General features: G+C 48.5%; 3 protein-coding genes across 6 annotated transcripts in view; 1 reads left to right on the forward strand and 2 right to left on the reverse strand.

Moving 5' to 3' along the window:
* Positions 1-786: 786 nt before the first annotated feature.
* MICOS13 (mitochondrial contact site and cristae organizing system subunit 13) lies at positions 787-3,648 on the reverse strand. Its single transcript, XM_086862987.1, has 4 exons — positions 3,545-3,648; positions 2,196-2,352; positions 1,412-1,463; positions 787-978 (listed from the first exon to the last, which is right to left on the reverse strand). The coding sequence occupies exons 1-4, from the start codon at positions 3,571-3,573 to the stop codon at positions 881-883; spliced, it is 336 nt and encodes a 111-aa protein (XP_086719113.1). The 5' UTR covers positions 3,574-3,648; the 3' UTR covers positions 787-880.
* HSD11B1L (hydroxysteroid 11-beta dehydrogenase 1 like) lies at positions 3,345-9,120 on the forward strand. The gene is made up of 9 exons (XM_023942973.2): positions 3,345-3,439; positions 3,951-4,002; positions 4,108-4,289; positions 4,921-5,051; positions 6,187-6,298; positions 6,649-6,740; positions 7,763-7,856; positions 8,150-8,315; positions 8,523-9,120. Exons 3-9 carry the CDS (start codon positions 4,205-4,207, stop codon positions 8,707-8,709), a joined length of 867 nt encoding a protein of 288 aa, XP_023798741.2. The 5' UTR covers positions 3,345-3,439; positions 3,951-4,002; positions 4,108-4,204; the 3' UTR covers positions 8,710-9,120.
* Positions 9,121-9,293: 173 nt separating this feature from the next.
* The window catches only part of CELF5 (CUGBP Elav-like family member 5), a 37,026-nt gene continuing 30,157 nt past the window's right edge, over positions 9,294-16,162 (reverse strand). For all 4 annotated transcript variants that reach the window (XM_086862986.1, XM_086862983.1, XM_086862985.1 and 1 more), the window contains 7 exons: positions 14,971-15,115; positions 14,239-14,385; positions 13,963-14,025; positions 13,792-13,875; positions 12,614-12,757; positions 12,350-12,514; positions 9,294-11,457 (listed from right to left, as the gene is read on the reverse strand). In XM_086862986.1, coding sequence (XP_086719112.1) covers positions 12,387-12,514; positions 12,614-12,757; positions 13,792-13,875; positions 13,963-14,025; positions 14,239-14,385; positions 14,971-15,115 — 711 coding nt within the window. In that variant the 3' untranslated portion in view covers positions 9,294-11,457; positions 12,350-12,386. The remainder of the gene's footprint in view (positions 11,458-12,349; positions 12,515-12,613; positions 12,758-13,791; positions 13,876-13,962; positions 14,026-14,238; positions 14,386-14,970; positions 15,116-16,162) is intronic.

The following is a 16,162-nucleotide window of genomic DNA, read 5'->3' on the forward strand; positions in this document are numbered from 1 at the left end:
TCCGTCTGGACCATTAGGTTTAAGAGCTGCTGATGGACCCATCCTTCAGGAATTAACTTAAGCACTTTTTAAAGCCATTTGCATCTTAGCCAAATCCTCTGAAATCTCTGGGCAGTTGGCTTCATCATGTACCTATTTGTTTAAAAAGGAAACAAAACTGCAAATCCTTCTTCATCCTCGTGTTTTAAATTTGCTTCCTGACTTGAGTAAGGACTCATCCTACTTTCCCCTCCTGCTGTTCCCTGTTTTGGCAGCTGTGTTTTGGCTCGTTCTGTAATTATAACAGTCCTAGGCAAAGGTGTTAAAAACATGATTAATTTATAACTTTATTTTACAATAGTAAAATAGGCCACTGGTGCTCCTTACATTTGCCTGGGCTGTGACTGAAAAAGTGAACTCATGAAAGTTTTCATCCATGTTAAAATGAAAATATGCAGAGTCTGCCACCTGGGGCATAGTGCAAGCTAACAAAAGGTTTTATTCAGATAAACTTTGTCCAGTTACTCTCCCCTGTGCTTGTATAACCATCCTAGGCCATCTTTTACCTTGGATTTTTGATTTTGTTTGAACTTTTGTTGGCTTGGTTTGAATTAGATGGCATTCACCCTCAAGATTAATTCAGCTTCAGAATGATCTGTTTAGTTTCCAAGCTTTAGAACAGAAGCTGTTCCTCAGCACATGGCCATCACTTCATCACAACTGATCTGTGATTGCTGGAGCTTTGGATCATTGCTAAGCCAAATCCATTATTCCACTCTGCAGGCTAAAACCAACCCAAAATACAAATGGGAGTTCCAAAGTCTTTTATTGTAGCCCTTACACGGCCGAGCTGCCCTCCAGAGGGGTGGACTGAGAGAATCCTGAACCCTGGAGAACGGGTTCATTTCACAAGATCCTTCACATATTTCCAACCTTCCACTGTGTATTCACAGGCCCTGGTGGGAGCTACGGACAGGGCAGACATAGCTGTGTGCACTCCTGCAAGGAAAGCAGAGAATTACCCCAAGATCACCATCATTCAAGCCAAATTTCCCAGTTTCCAACACCTCCATTATAGGTCTCTTTAAGCCCTGAGCATTTGTGACTCAGAAATTCCAACTTCAGGGCCTCTACATGAGTTAAGACAATTATAAGATGGAATTCAATTCTTTGTTTAAGTCCTGTTTTATTTCTGGCCTTGCCACAGACTCTATGGATGATGCAGGATATGGCAGTTATTTATGGATTGTGTGTCCCCACAATTACATGAAAACTCCTTGCTGCACCATAAAAACTACAAATTACCAGGTATTTATAACATGCTTTGGCCTTCAAAGAAAAATGTCTAAAATTCTAATAACAATGGGAATGCTCATCCCTTCTAAAAAGCCAAAGACTGAGTTCAGACTCGGTTAGTGAGCATTTATTTTACCTTTATTCCAGGAGTCAGAGAGGGAAAAATCAAATTTTGGAGTGGGTGGGAGCTAGAAAGAAAGAGAGAGACAAAATATCAGCACTCAAGGGGATTCATTTGGAATTCACATCACCTTGTCAATGCCTCTTGACCTCAGATCTCAAAAATACTTGGGTGCTTACTCTCTGTAAGCCTCTAAAGGGACCAGACATGGGCTTTACTCTTTCCTGCAATATAAAGTAGGTGCAAAAGGTAGAACATATCATTTAGGTTCTCCTGAAAAAACATCTCCATGGCTGTTAGTTTATAGTTGTCTGTAATAGGAAAAATGCTTCTCAAGCTTAAAGCAAAAATCCTCTTCTTTTCTGAGGATTTTAAAAACTAAGGACTACTCATAGAGGAGGAGCCTCTTCAGGCAATTTATATTCAACTTGATGAACTGTTAGCAATGTAAGAAATTGGGAGGATAACATTTTCATTGTTATTTCTTGAAAACATGTAGGATCTCCCAGAAGAAGCTTAGAAATACCACTGTACAGTGAAATACCTCCCAGAGCATGTTTGCAATCCCTTTCTTGACCATACATAGGCTGGTTACTCCTCTCCTTTGAAATAACATGTGTGAGCAATGTCTCTGCCCCAAATTTAGAACTTTATTCACCTTCCATTTCAATCCTCTTTGACATGAAATCCAGTTTCAACTCCTGCCAGCCTCACTGGAATCAGAGTATCACCCCCATATTTTCTCTTCCTCATTCAGAGGAGGTGTCTGTGCTGCAGGGATCACCTGAGCAGTCCTTACCTCCCAGCCCAGGTAATTTGTCCACTCTTGGATAGCTGGAGGCAGCGTTTCTTGAGCTTTTTTGAAAGCTTCAGCACCTTCTGTGCCACTGCCCAGCAGCCCCTGGTCATATGCCACATACACAGCAGCTCCAGCCAGGCCTCCTTTGATCAGAAACCTGAAAGAATTGCAAGCAGAACAATTCAGTTCATGTTCTGACCATCAGTGCATCTCTCTCAGTGGTTGTGACTGCCAAAGAGAGGGAATTGATAAAGAAATCTCTTGTCTTGCTGCAGGCAAAAATCAGAAAAATACCTGTCTATGTTCCTTGCCTTCCTAGGACAACTATTCCCTGTCAGCCCCTTGAAATTACACTTAATTCACATTTTATCAGTGATGGTTCTCAATATAAAAAATGGGAAAGTGTTAAGTTCCTCAAAAGCATGTGCCACTTTTAAAGCTTGAGAATCACTGGCATATTTCCCTGCTAAAAGCAACTACGGGATTTTGCAGTGGCCAAGCTATCCATGATAATGATAAATCTGACATTTATCTAACAAATCCGACAGACACCAATATCTTGTTAAGCTCATTACAGTCCAGTGAACACCTGGCCGTGGTGTTTGCATTGCCAAGGCTTTTAAAGTTTCCCTGCATGATGTGCAGCCACCAGTTTTTACAGCTGTGATGGCAACCTATCAAAGGGAGGGGGAAAGAGAATATTTGGACTTTATAGGCATTTTCATTATAAATAAGATTTGAGGTGACTGGTTTTCCCAGACTTACAGGGCAGAGAGGTGTTATCCCTTTAAAAAAACCAGCAAAACCTATTGTACAAGGGGACAACCCAAACCTTGGCAGACAGCGGTACTGCAGTAGTGGGACTTAAGACAGATACAAGAGAGCTGACAAGAGAGAACTAAATTTTTAAGTCCCGTATTCACATGCATTTCGGAGAAAAGGGATTTCCCTGTTAAAATGCACTGTTCGCCCCCAAGGATACCGTTCCGCACTCCCTCGCTGTGGGTGTACGCCCAGCTCCGAGCACCGCGGTATTCCCGATCTATGTTACGTGTCCATGCTCGCCCCCAGCCAGCGGCACAGCCCTGCCCGGCGTGTGCAGACACACACGGGGAGCTGCCGGCCGCGGGGGCAGGCGAGGCCAAGGGCGCAGAGCGAGGCGAGCACAGCCGAGGGACAGGGCCGGCCGCGGGCCTGGGGACGGGCCGGGGACAGCCGGGGAGCACTGAGGCACCGGGAGCGGCGTGAGGCGCTGGCCGGGCGGGGAGTACGGGGGGGAAACGCCATGCGGAGGGTGCGGGAGGGCGGGGGCCGGGCCGGGCCGGGCGGGCAGGGCCCGCGGGACTCACTTGACGGCGGGGAGCAGGCGGGCGGCCATGGCGGCGGCGGGGCCGGGACCGGGACCGTCACGTGCCCGCGCGGCCCCGCCCGCGCCGCCGCCGTGAGGGGCGTGAGGGGCCGGGCAGGGCTGAGGGCGTGAGGGGCCGGGCAGGGCTGAGGGGCCAGGCGCGGCTCCTGAGCCTTTGTGTCGCTGTCCCCGGCGCTCGTTTTGTCGCTCCGTGTCGCAGCGTGGTTGGTGGCAGAGCAGCTTATCCCGCTGCTCGTCTCATCCAGACAAGGCTCCGTCCTGTGGGCTCTGCCGCCGCCCCCCTCCCGAGATCCGGCTGCTTTGGGGTCACTGCTGCCAACTGTTATCAGTCTAATGAATTAAGACATCTTTAAGATTAGACACGAGGGGGTTTTTTCCTCCTGTAGGCTCGCGGTGTGTGGAGGCTGGCTCTGAGTGCAGATTCTGTGGGAATTGCCGGTAAAAGATCCTTTTTATTCTTGACCAAGGTGGCTGTGGCTCCCAGGGGAGAGACCCCTCAGGTGGGCTCTCGGTTCTACAAAAGCCTTTACGTGCCTCTCGCAGGTTGGCTCCGGGCATTAGAGGAAGGAGAGCACAGGATTATTCTGGCTGAAGTGCTCAGCTTCAAGACTTGACTTTGTTCCTCGCAGCTTGGAGGGATATGAAGCCAATTGGAAAAGTGCTTTGTGCTACAGGGGTTGTAGCTGGGCTCATAGCTTTCTTCTGGGGAGATGACTTTAACCCAGGTAGGCTCACCAGGGGGATGATTTCAAGCTGAAGTGTAAGTCACACAAGGGAAGAGGTTGAATTTCCAAACTTTGACTGATGGTCTCATTCCTGCCCATAGTCTTACAAGAGTTGGTGGCCCCAAAGCAGTGTTTCATTCCCAGAAACAAAAAGAAAAAAAGAGGAAGACAAAATGGTCTAAGAGCATGGATCCTGCTGTCTCTGTGAGGGGAAAATGGCACTTTGCTACTGCCTTGCTCTTTTTATGTTTTGGTTGTAAATTCCTTGGTGTCAAGAGTCATCTCTATAGTGTGCACAAGAGGGCTGAGGTGTCTCCAGACTGATGGCAAAGAGTAAATGATATGCAGAAGGCACATAGCCTGGTTTCTGGTTTATGTTGTACAGCTTCTTAGAAGGTGAAAAACAACTTGGTTCTTGAAAGATTTTGGTCTAGCAAAGGCCCTGTGACACAGCTAGCTGACATGTCATTGCATCATCAGTCCTGCCTCTTCCAGTTTTGGAGAAGCACCAAGAATTTTGAGCACTTAGGTGCATCTTCCTTCTTTAAAGCTCTGCCAGTAGTTAAGGGCAGCTCCTCTGCTGCTTTCTTCGCTTACTTCTGTATCTTTTATTCTCTTTCCCATAAAAAAGAGAGCCTGTCTGGTGCCCGTGTTCTTGTGACTGGAGCCAGTGCTGGGATTGGAGAGCAAATAGCATATCGCTATGCCAGATTTGGTGCTGAAATTGTGTTGACTGCCAGGAGGGAAGCTGTGCTGCAGAAGGTAAGAACCTTGTCCTTTTATGGGGGAAGACATGAGAGATTCAGGCTTTTACCAAACCAACAAAAAAGTTAGTTGTCAGCATGATCAATTTTCTTTCGGAACTGTTAAGCATAAACCCAGAAGACAAGTTGGCCTGTACAAGAAGATGCAGTGCCTGAGCTTTTGACTGCCAGAACATTTATTTGTATGAGGGGATGGTGTGAAGCTGCATCAGGGAAAGTTCAGGTTGGACATTAGGAAAACGTTCTCCACTTAGAGGGTGACCAGTCACTGGAGTAAATTCCCCAGGGAGAAGTGGTCAAGGCACCAAGTCTGTCAGAGTTCAAGGAATATCTGGGCCACATTTTTAGTGATATGGTTTGGTTTGAAGGAGTTCTGTGAGGAGCAGGGATTTGGGTTTCATGATCCTTATGGGTCCTCTTCAATTTTAGATACTCCATGAACTACAACTCCTGTGCAATATTGTGCAGCTTTTCAGAGTCCAAATTGTTCTATTTCTAGCTGTTTTGTTAAAAACTCAAGACCTTTTGTAGGTTAAATGCCTTTTTCACCAACTCAAACAGATGAGACTTCTTCATCTGTACATTATGAAAAGGGATAATATTTAGAAAGGGTAACTCTTTAACTGTGGGGATGTGTGACTTCCAAGGAAAGTTCTTCACTGTGAAATGGTGCAAAAGGTGAATTGGGGACAGTGAGCATAATAATAGTTCCTAATGACTGGAAGGCATTATTTCAGCAAATAGCTAAAAGTGCATATCATTGCCAGGCACATTCATACACTCAGCATAGCAAAGGAATTATGAAAGATGAATTCTTTTCCAGTTAGTTTGGAAAAAAGAGAAGAACTTAATGTAAAGCATAACCCTTGTTCCTGAAGATTTCTCCTGAAGAAGATTGGTTTTTTTCCCAGTGAATCTTGATCCTGTCTCAAAGTAGATTGTTTAAGCAGACAGTTAGAGGTAACCCTTTGCAGGATGCAGAATGAGCTCTCCATGGCCCAAACAGCAGTGGATTTTAAATTAAAGTGTGTCTGTGTCCAGAACTGACTCTCACTGACTGTGGTGTGTGCTTTATGATGCACATTTCCCCTATTCTTTTTCCAAATAGTTTAATCTTTGTGTTCTTTTTCAAGGTGATGGAGAAATGCCTGACACTTGGAGCAAAGAAAGTATTTTATATCCCTGCAGATATGTCTTCCCCTTCAGAGCCTGAAAAGGTGGTTCAGTTTGCTGTCCAAAAGCTGGGTAAGCATCCTGGGCATCTCTCTGGCTTTCAGCTGTGTGCACAGTTCTCATTCTAGTAGGAGCTTCCTGCTTTAGTTCCCTGAACTGAGAAAGGTTTTAAGGACATAAATGTACCACCAGAACTAAGTTCTGAGCCTGAATCATGCTGAAACAACATTTCAGGGAGTTGTTGTCAGTTTTCCTTTCAGTTCTACTCCTGAGGAGCAGGATATGCTCCCAGGTGGGCATATTTAATCTGTTTTCATAGTAAAGTACTTCCCAGCCTTTTGAAGGAGTGGTTCAGCCCTCCTGGCTCTGGTTGATGATGAGGGGATGGGCCCCTTGTGTGACTGTTTTTCCTGCTGTCCAAGGGGGCCTGGATTACCTCGTGTTGAACCACATCGGCACGAACCGTTTCCAGGAGTGGACTGGAGATGTGGAATACACCCGCTGGCTCATGCAGGTGAGGCTTCCCAGCTCACCTGGAACTGGTTGAGCCTGGCATCTCCTGGGACAGCTTTGGGAAGCTCCAAGGCAAATCCAAGTCTGTGGCAATGGTTGAGAACAATCTTTTTACTTTATTCCGGTTTGAAGTCAAGCAGTTTGGAGGCTTTGTTGCTAGAGAGGTGTTCTGCTCAGATGTTGTACATTTCTGAAGAGGAATGTTTGGGAAGGACTTTAGACTTCTTCCTTCTGTCCTTCTTACCTCCCTTTAGCCCAGGGGTTTAGGATTGATGGGCAGTTCCAGGCAGTTGTGTTTAATTGAGGAAGGTCTGTAAGTGAGCAGCACTTCCTACAGGTCTATGCCAAGTGCACAATTGCAGAACACAAAGTTGTTTGAAATGGTGTCTGCCATTTGAGTCTCTATTCACAGATTTAGAGTTTTCCTGTAGAATCACCCTGGTGCCAGGTTTTGGGGCCATGGAAATGAAGAGCTGTTTTCTTGATTCAGTCTTCTTTATTCAGGTGGGTCATACTAGTTTCATTTTGGAAGGCGGCTTTTTGCTGGAGAGTGAGAACTTAGGAACGTAGGTAAGAAACTCTTATCATTTAAGAAAGCAGTCAAGCTCTGAAGATATGCTGAATTTTGTCCTTCATTGTAGTCTGAATTCAGTCAAAAGAAACTTAAAAGGCGATCAGACTGAGACTCAGTGTCTTTGGTAGGGGTTGCAGAGTAAAGAATAGCATAAAGCAGGGACAGCTAATTATATCTTGTCAGGAAATCTGACAATTGTTATTGTGACAATATGTTAGAGCCCAGGAATAACCTTTGCTCTGAATCTTCTTCACTGCTTTTTCTGGAATCCGAAAGACTCCTGGATGCAATGTTTGTCCCCATCTTTAGAGGTGATTTTTCTCACTTGCTGTTTGAAAAGACAATTCCAAACCATGCTCCTTTCCGTTTCTGACCACTCTATTACAGACTTTCTTGGCTCATGCTTTCAAACCCTCTACCTTCTTCCATGTCTACATTTATCGTTCCAGGTGAATTTTTTGAGTTATGTGGCTCTTGCAACAGCAGCTCTTCCCACCCTGGAGAAGAACAGAGGTGCTCTGGTGGTTGTTTCTTCCCTCACAGGTTGGTGACTTTACCTGAAGTGGAAGCCATGGTTCCCAGTACTGTTCATGTATACTGTTCGTATTTCTCTGTTCAACTCCTAAACACAAACTGTGCTTTTCATAGTATATAACAATATTATAGTAAATATATAATAATATAATAATATGTGTACTAATATATAAAGGGAGACTCACCTGAACAAGAGTTGATACAGTATAGCAAAGGCTGCATCTTTTCCCAGACTCCCTCTCCATGGATCCTCCTTACACCCAGTTTCCTGGTGTTTTCCATTTTCTCTTTCCCCTTTCCAGGGAGAATGCCCACTCCCTTCACCACTTCTTATTCTGCCACCAAGTTTGCACTGGATGGATTCTTCGGCTCACTGCGCCATGAGCTCATCATGCAGAGGAGAAATGTGTCTGTCACACTGTGCATTCTGGGCCTGATTGATACTGCTTCAGCACTGGAGTACACCAGGTATGTATTTGTCTGCAGGAACACATCTCTTCTTGAAAGCATGCAAAAAAATGCACAGCAACTCTAAGAGGGCTGTTTGGGGAGAGTGCACCTGCCTGGGCACATCACAGGGGTTGTTCATTATGGAACAGGAAGCCCTGTGGGGTCAGTGTGCCAGGCTCAAACCCCAGCCTGGCTCTGAGTGACCCTCTGCCCATTCCCTTGCAGGGGCAAAGTTCACCTCAGTGCCTCCCCTGCTCCCGAGGCCGCGCTCGCCATCGTCCGCGGTGGAGCCGCTCGGGCACACGAGGTTTTCTACCCACGGTGGCTGCAGCAGCTCTGCTGCCTCTGGGCTCTGTTCCCCAGCAGCGGGAACCAGGTGCTGCGGACTTTCTATAACTACAGCAGTCCCTAAGGGATGCCCAGTCTCATCCTACATCCCTTCTAATCATGTTCCTGCCATCCCACTCAACCACTGGTGTCCAGCAGGAGCAGGGCAGCAGTGATGGCAAAGTCCCCTTTTCCTAACATGACCTGTGGTCTCTCATCTGCTTCAGCCATGGTTCTGCTGCTGCTACCCATCAGTCAGAGATCTTTCCAACTGTTCACTCTGCCTTAGCCCTCCTCCTTCAGCCTCACCTGTCTGCTTTGATTGCAGCCAGCCTTTTCTCAACCCCTGTCCATCTGCACAGGATGTCCTGGAATGTCTCTCCTCCTGGGATGTCCTCCTCCACTACTTCATTTTGGATTCCATGAACCCTCTTGCTTCCTCTAAAGTAGAATTTTAATCTCCAGTTTAATAAAACAAGTTTTTAATGTGTTGGTATTATGTGTTGATGCTTCCTCTGTGAAGAAATATTGGTCCCTGGATTCTGTGGGCCAAGGCCTGTTTGCTGACCCCTTTTGACCTGTTAAATTAGCCCAGGGCTTTGGCAATGTCTTCAGGTGTAAGCATTACCTAAAAGCAGGTGCAACTAACAAGATGAAGTAGAGCCCCAGTTACTTAGCAAGTAAAACTTTTATTAAATAAATTTAGGATTTTTTTTTTTTTGACCAGAGTGAGGAATTTGACATTGACAAAGCTTGTATCGCACCTGTAACATTGTTCAGTCACATCAGTAACTGTGATGGAAGAAACTGTAAATGCTTGTTTTAAACCAGCTTGACCTAGGATTCCCAAAGTCCTTTTTTTCCCATTTTGCATTTGTTCATATTTTTTCTTTTTTTTTTTTTTTGTTTTGTTCAAAATTAGACTAAGTTTAAACTTCATGAAATTACTTGTAGCAGAAATAAAGTACATTATACAAATCACATACATAATAGATGTTAAGTATAAAAATGGTATTTACAATAAGTAAACATGGACTATAGAAACACACAGACTCTCACAGCTTCATTCACCTCTCATAAACTCTCAGCGTCAGACACAGAAGGGTGGTTGAGGAGATGTGAAGGTACTTCAAGGACTGTGCCACAAACACCTGAACAAAGGGCAAACTGGAGGAGAATGAGAGTTGGCTGAGATTCTCCAAAATCCCCATAGCTCACTTCAGTATCAATTGCACCAACTTTGCCCCACCAACTCTCTGTCCCTATTTCAATGTGCTCACACACCCTCACACACACACCAATGTTTGTGGTACCTTATCAAACTCTGGAATATTGAAATCGTTCATTCCTAATCAATCTGGGGTTTGTTGGTCTGCTCTGCCTTGCTTTCCTTTCCTTATTTTTGTAGAAACTTGAAGAGACAGTTCCACACTGTTCAAGGGATGTGCCTTGTCAGGATGACACACACCCCCCCACTCCCAGGGGATCTTTTTAAAATCCAGTTCTGAACTACATTCTGTGCTTTAGAGTTTGTGTATGTATAGAGCTGTCCCTACATATATATATGTGTGTGTATATATATATGTATATGCTGCATAATGTATAATCTGTCTCTTGGAGGGGGTGCTGGGGGAAAAAATCCCAGAATGGAACCCTCTTTCATCCTGTTTTCCTTGCATCTGCTGGGGAAAGCTTTGCAGCGAGTGCATGAGGAGAGTCCTCCTGCTGAATTCAGAGGGAGAAAGCGTCCTGTGTCATCTGGAACGGGAACTGCCCACTCCCCAGTGCTGGTATCCGACACAGGGAGGCAGTGTGCAGCCCCTGGGAGCTGTGCTGGAGATTGCATCTGCTCACACTCTCATCTTCTCCTGCCTTCATCAAGAAAATGCTGTTGCCATGGAGAGCTGTGAAACACGGATCTGTGCCATGTGTGGGGAGGCAGTGCAGTTCCTCTAAGTAAGGGGACTGTTTTCCTGTGCTTTCAGCCTAATCACAGAGTGCTCAGGGTAGGGGCTGGCACCACATCCCAGGAGCTTTGTCTGCAGGAGCCCTTGGAAAGGTAAGACAGAGCTCTCCAGATCCTTAACCAGGCTGGTGCTAAGGTGGATAAGTGACTCAAGCTGAGCAGCTGACTGTGCCCTAATCCTGGAGGAATGTATTTCTCCTTGCTTGTGTTGAGCAGAGAGATGTGCTCTCTCTCTCTCTCTCTCTCTCTCTCTCTCTCTCTCCATCCAACCCACCCCCAGCCCCCTCTCTCCAAAATGTTCAGGCCTATCTGCAGTGCGTGCTGAGAAGACACTGTTGCAAAGGCAAACCCCTCATTTCCAGTACCTCTTGCAAGCAGTCAGTCTCTGAATGGAAAAGTTTGGTCCTGTGAGCTAGTTTAAAAAAAAAATAGAGACTGTATATATTTATAGTTATCTATGAAAGGGCCAGAAACAGAGCAGGAGGGAGGGAGGGACGGAAGTAAATTTCCACACATCACTGCAGTAACCTAGAGACACACCATGGGTTTGCTTGGTCCATGTTCTCCAGCCACACCCCGAGAGGAAGAGCTCCGTGTCCCAGGGGCTGCTGGTTTGCTGGTCCCTTTGCTTTGCACCACGTTAGCAGCAAATATGCGAGTCCAGGCGTGGCAAGAATCTTCCTCCTGGGCAGATATTGAGCCTTCTCTTTAATTGCATGTCTTGGAGAGGAGGGGAGGAGGAAGATGGGGTGGGTAAGGTGGGAAGCCGAGGAAGTAAAGGGGTGGTGTCAAAAGAGTCGATAAATTTACTGGCCTCTCTGAAAATCAACCTGAAGCAGAAATTCTTCCTCTGGACTTTCCCTTCACCTGAACAGAAAGGGAGGAGGGAGGGAATTGGGAGATTAGGAGGATATCTATGCAAACCTCAGGCTTTGAACTGCTGCTGCTGCTTAAACCTGGAAGACTGACTCAAATCAGATCAGCCCTCCCTTGCTCCCCATCTGCAGGCTGGCAGGAGCTGGCTCTTGGACAGCAGCCCTTCAGGGTCTCACCTTTTCTCTGCTTTTCTGTGATCCCTGTGAATCATGGGATTCTCTTCTTACCCCAGAAAGCAATCTCTGCAGACTAACTTCAGGGCCCATGTAACAACTGAAACTACTGGGGTTTAATGCTTTTTTAGGCAGTCAAAAACTTTTTGGGAGCAGTTGGACAGCAGAGTAAAACCTTGCTCAGACCACAAACAGGCCACTGGAACCATCTGCCTGTCAGGGCCCCGAGGGCACCCACCTGCGCTGTCTGTCCTCACTGCCCACAGCTCCAAAAGTCTCCTTACAGCTCTGTGCCATCAGCCTTTGTCTGACACACACATGGACGTGCCAGTCACCACCTGTCCATGGACCTGTCCTGTCCATGGATCTCACTACCTGGGCTCCAACTCCTGGACTGGCTTCCCAGCTCGATGTTTATTAATGTCATTATAGACCTGCCTGGCAATCACTGGACTATGTCTGACCCTGTTCACCTTCACCAGACCTGACACTGATCTTGAGCCTCTGGCTTGGCTTTGGGCTTGCCCCATTGCCACAAATTTGCCTGATGATTGTTGAACCTGGCCGTCATCTCCAGGCCTGCTCTGGTCACCCTGCTCAGGTGAAGCCTCTGCCCCACCAGCTGTGCCACTGTTCCACTCCTGGTCTCCCACTCTGCAGGGAGCAGCTGGAGCCCTGGCCAGAGCTGTGCCCTGCTGGGAGCAGTTTACCTGTGCTGCAGAAGTGACTCCTGCTTGCTCACTGCTGTCAGTAGGGATGGTTGGCATCCTTGGGCCGTTTTAACTGCACCTTCAAGCGTTTCATGCCAATCTGGAAGCCATTCATGGCCTGGATAGCAGTCTGTGCACTGGATGGGTTGTCAAAGCTCACAAAACCTGCAGGAAGGACACAGGATGGATGACAATGGGACTGTTGGTGCCATGCCCAATATGAGTGTCATTGTCATTGATCATGCTTCCCTTGCCTGCACTTACCAAAACATTTGCTCTGGTTGGTGGCACGATCCATGAACACCTTTGAGGAGATGATATTGCCAAAGGGCAGGAACATCTGCATCAGCTCATTGTCTCCAAACTCCTGGGGGAGATGGTAGATGAAGAGATTGCAGCCTTCAGGACCTGCAGGTACGGGGTGATGGGGAAAGACAAAACAGAAAGCCCCCAAAGGGCAGGGGAAGAGAAATGGGCTCAACTCACAGCTCAGCACTGGAGGAGAGCCCTAGCACTGCCTCCCTCTGCTCTGATCTCCCCTTGCTTGTCTCTGTCACTGCTCCATGAAGGGATCTGAGGGATCTCAAAGAGCAACTGGGAGACTCAATACAAAACTAGAGTTTCTGGAGAGCAGATTATCTTTCAAAGCCTGTCTAGCTCCTACACAGGGTGCTGGACACAACTGTGTGAGTGTCTGGGTGCTGTTTTGCTGGAAGCAAATCAGCTGAGGTGAGAGCTCCCAGCTGTCACAGTCCTAGGAGAGCAGGAGACACTGCTGTGTGAAAGCTGTTGCTGTAGCACTCCCTGCAGTGTTGCCTTCAGTCCAGAAGCCACAGCCTTTACTGGAAACCTCCTGGCTGCCACACATCCAATTTATGGGCTGACCTGGTCCTGTCCACTCTTTCACTTGCTCCTTAGGAGCACAAGAAGCTACTCCCTTGCTGATACTTGCTCCACCAATCAGGTGTAGAGAGAGGATGCCTTTGCCTCCAAATTCTATTCAAGCCAGTTCTGAATTAAGTTGAAAATAAATTCAGTAGGCTATGAAGGTTGAAAAGAGAGGAGAGTACTTGGAGAGGCTGGTTTGACTGGTTCCACTGTGCTTTTGGCACCAGCAAAGAGGGGGATGAGTGCACTTTTCCCCTGACTGCATAGGGAAGGTGCTGACTCTCATCCCCTTTGGTGTTAAAGGTGTTCCAGGGCCTACTGCCCCTTTGCACCTGGCAGCATCTGGCCAGATGTGAGGTCAGGAAACATCCCGTGATCCTTCCCAGACCACTCACTGCAGACATGTGGTTGTTTCCATACCCCAGCTCCAGCATTAAAGACCAGTGGACAAAAATTAGTGCTGTCTCCTCTCCATCTGCTCTGTCATGCAGAAGATGAACTCCACAAATCCCACCTACACCACTGGACACCCCTATTCCCACTCTGATCCTCACCTTCTCGCTGCTGCTGCTGCAGGATGGGAGGCTGCTGAGGGATGCTCTGTGCAATGGGGGTGATGGTGGTGGTTGGATACACAGCTGTAGCCCAAGGAGACAGAACAAACCATTTACCTGAGGATCTGGTCAGCCACACAAGGGCCTGAGGGAGACAAGGGAAGCTGGTACCTGCATACTGCTGAACTCCTGTGAAGGCTGGGTGCAAGGTCTCTGCTACTGAAGGGCTCTGGGCTGCAGAGAGAAACACAATCAGCACATGGAATCACTCATGCATTCTGTGTGTGTGTGTGTAGTGTGTGCAGTGTTGTTTCCCACCTTCGCCCCCAAGTGAGTCTCAGTGCCTGCCTGGGAGGGAGCTGTAAAAGTGTGGGGAGACCAGAAAAGAGGAACTAATTGCAGTTCCTCAGGTGTCTGCATGGTGGGGTCTTTTACTGCTCTCAATACCTGAATATGGCACAAGGCCGTTGGTGTAAACTGTTTCCAAGGTTGGATGCCCATTTGGGAATGGTACCACTCCAGTGAATCCATTGGAAATGGGTGCCACCAGTCCTGGCATGGCTGCTGTTCCCAGGAGAGGTGGTGAATGTAGCCCTGGAGAACAAGAAGAGAGGACATCCCATGGAAGTCAAAGTCCCTGCTCCCCCCTTCCACCTGCCTGGCAAGACTGCTGTGTATGAAGCCATTATCTCTTCTCTTTGGCACGTGGAGATGACAGACTAGAGCCTTCACAAAATTAAGAGACAGCACTAGTGGGAAGAGTGTGAGAAGAACTGCCAGTCCTAAGTGCTGTCAGAGCTCTGAACATCTTTGATCTGGGTTTGCACAGCACCTGGCATGACACATGACTGCTCTGACAGGGGTTTGAACCCAATATGCATTATTGCTGTGGGATGATGATCATGAACAATAGCACTGCTGACCTCAGAGCCAAGTGCAATCCTGGGAACCCAGTCCTTCTCTACTAAAACGGCAGCAAAAATGCACAGCTGTAGGGCAAGAGGATGTGTGTTGAACATGTGAGGGTGCCAGGGGGGTGCAGGGATTTGTGCAGAGCAGAGACTGCCGTGCTCAGAGGCTGCACTGTTGGAAAGGAGGGCGTTAATGCAGCTGCTGAGGCTGGAGGTGCAGAACTGTTTGACCCCCGAGTGCTGGGGCAGGAGGTTCCCTGAGGCTCACCTGATGCTGGTGCAATGGGAGCAGCGGGCAGCCCGTTGAGACTGACGGCACCGATCTGCTGGATGTGGCACGGGGAGAAGGCGACGCCCGGGCTCAGGTAGCTGCCGTGGGAGGTGGAGAGAACCGTGGTCTGCTGCTGCATCAGCTGCAAAGCAGGACCGTGCAGTCAGGGCTCTGCAGAGCTGGGGGAGGCTGTGCAGGCCAGCCTGGCTGTCACCTTCCCCAGGTCCTGCCACCTGTCCTGGTGCTTCCCCCGACACTGCCAGACCTGCTGGGGTGGGCAGTGCTGGCTGTCCTCCCCAGCCCAGTCCCCAGTCTTGGGGCCCACGAGGTCCCTGCTGCCACGTTCTCACAGATGCTGCCTCTGCCAGCATGGGAAAGTGGCCTGGCCACCCAGGAGAGCCCCCGAGAGCTGGGCACAGCTCCCTGTCCTGCAGGCAGGGGACACAGCTCAAGGGGCATCCCAGTCCACAAAGGCAGGGCCATGGCTGGGCACCCCCATGGCCAGCAGCCTCGAGGGGCTGTGGCTCACTGGCTGGGCAGGGGGCACCAGGACAGGCCCCTTTGGCTCGGAGAGCTCCTGCACTGGGGAGGGAGCGGCTCAGGGCTCTGCTCCTGGCACCCAGCAGCGCCATCCCCACAGGCCTTGCACTGCCAGGCACAGGCCCCTCTCCCAGGTCACTTCTCCTGGGACAGTGCCAGACATTGAACACAGCTTTGCCTCGAGGAACGGGGCCCAAACCCCTCTGCTTTTGCTCAGCCTCTGTGAGCAGATCGTGCTGGGAGACACGCGGAGCTCGCTGTGGCACGGGCACTCTGCCGTGCAGCCAGGTGTGTGCCCAGGCCTGGTTCTTGTGGCCTGCTTTGCCCTCAGAGCACTGGCCTGTGATGCCCTGAGCTCAGCCTGTCCTCTGGCACTGGCCTGCACCCTGGGGACAGGGGACATCAGCTCCTCCTGGTGCCACGACACACCTGCCAAGGCAGAGATGCACAGTACAAAAGGAAGGATACGAGAGTTGAGAGGAGGGTTAAGAGAAGAAAGAAATCCTTCTGGTCCTATTTGACCATCAGTGGGAGCATAAGATGCCCTCAGAGTGCAGTGGCAAAAAAGACTTAGTTCTGGATGCAGAATTATCCAGCCCTTTATCAGCTTTGTCTTCACATCAAGCCAAGAAGTGCAGGGGAGGCACAG

The sequence above is a fragment of the Cyanistes caeruleus genome, chromosome 25 (assembly GCF_971803275.1).
Source record: "Cyanistes caeruleus chromosome 25, bCyaCae1.hap1.1, whole genome shotgun sequence".
Classification (NCBI taxonomy): domain Eukaryota; kingdom Metazoa; phylum Chordata; class Aves; order Passeriformes; family Paridae; genus Cyanistes; species Cyanistes caeruleus.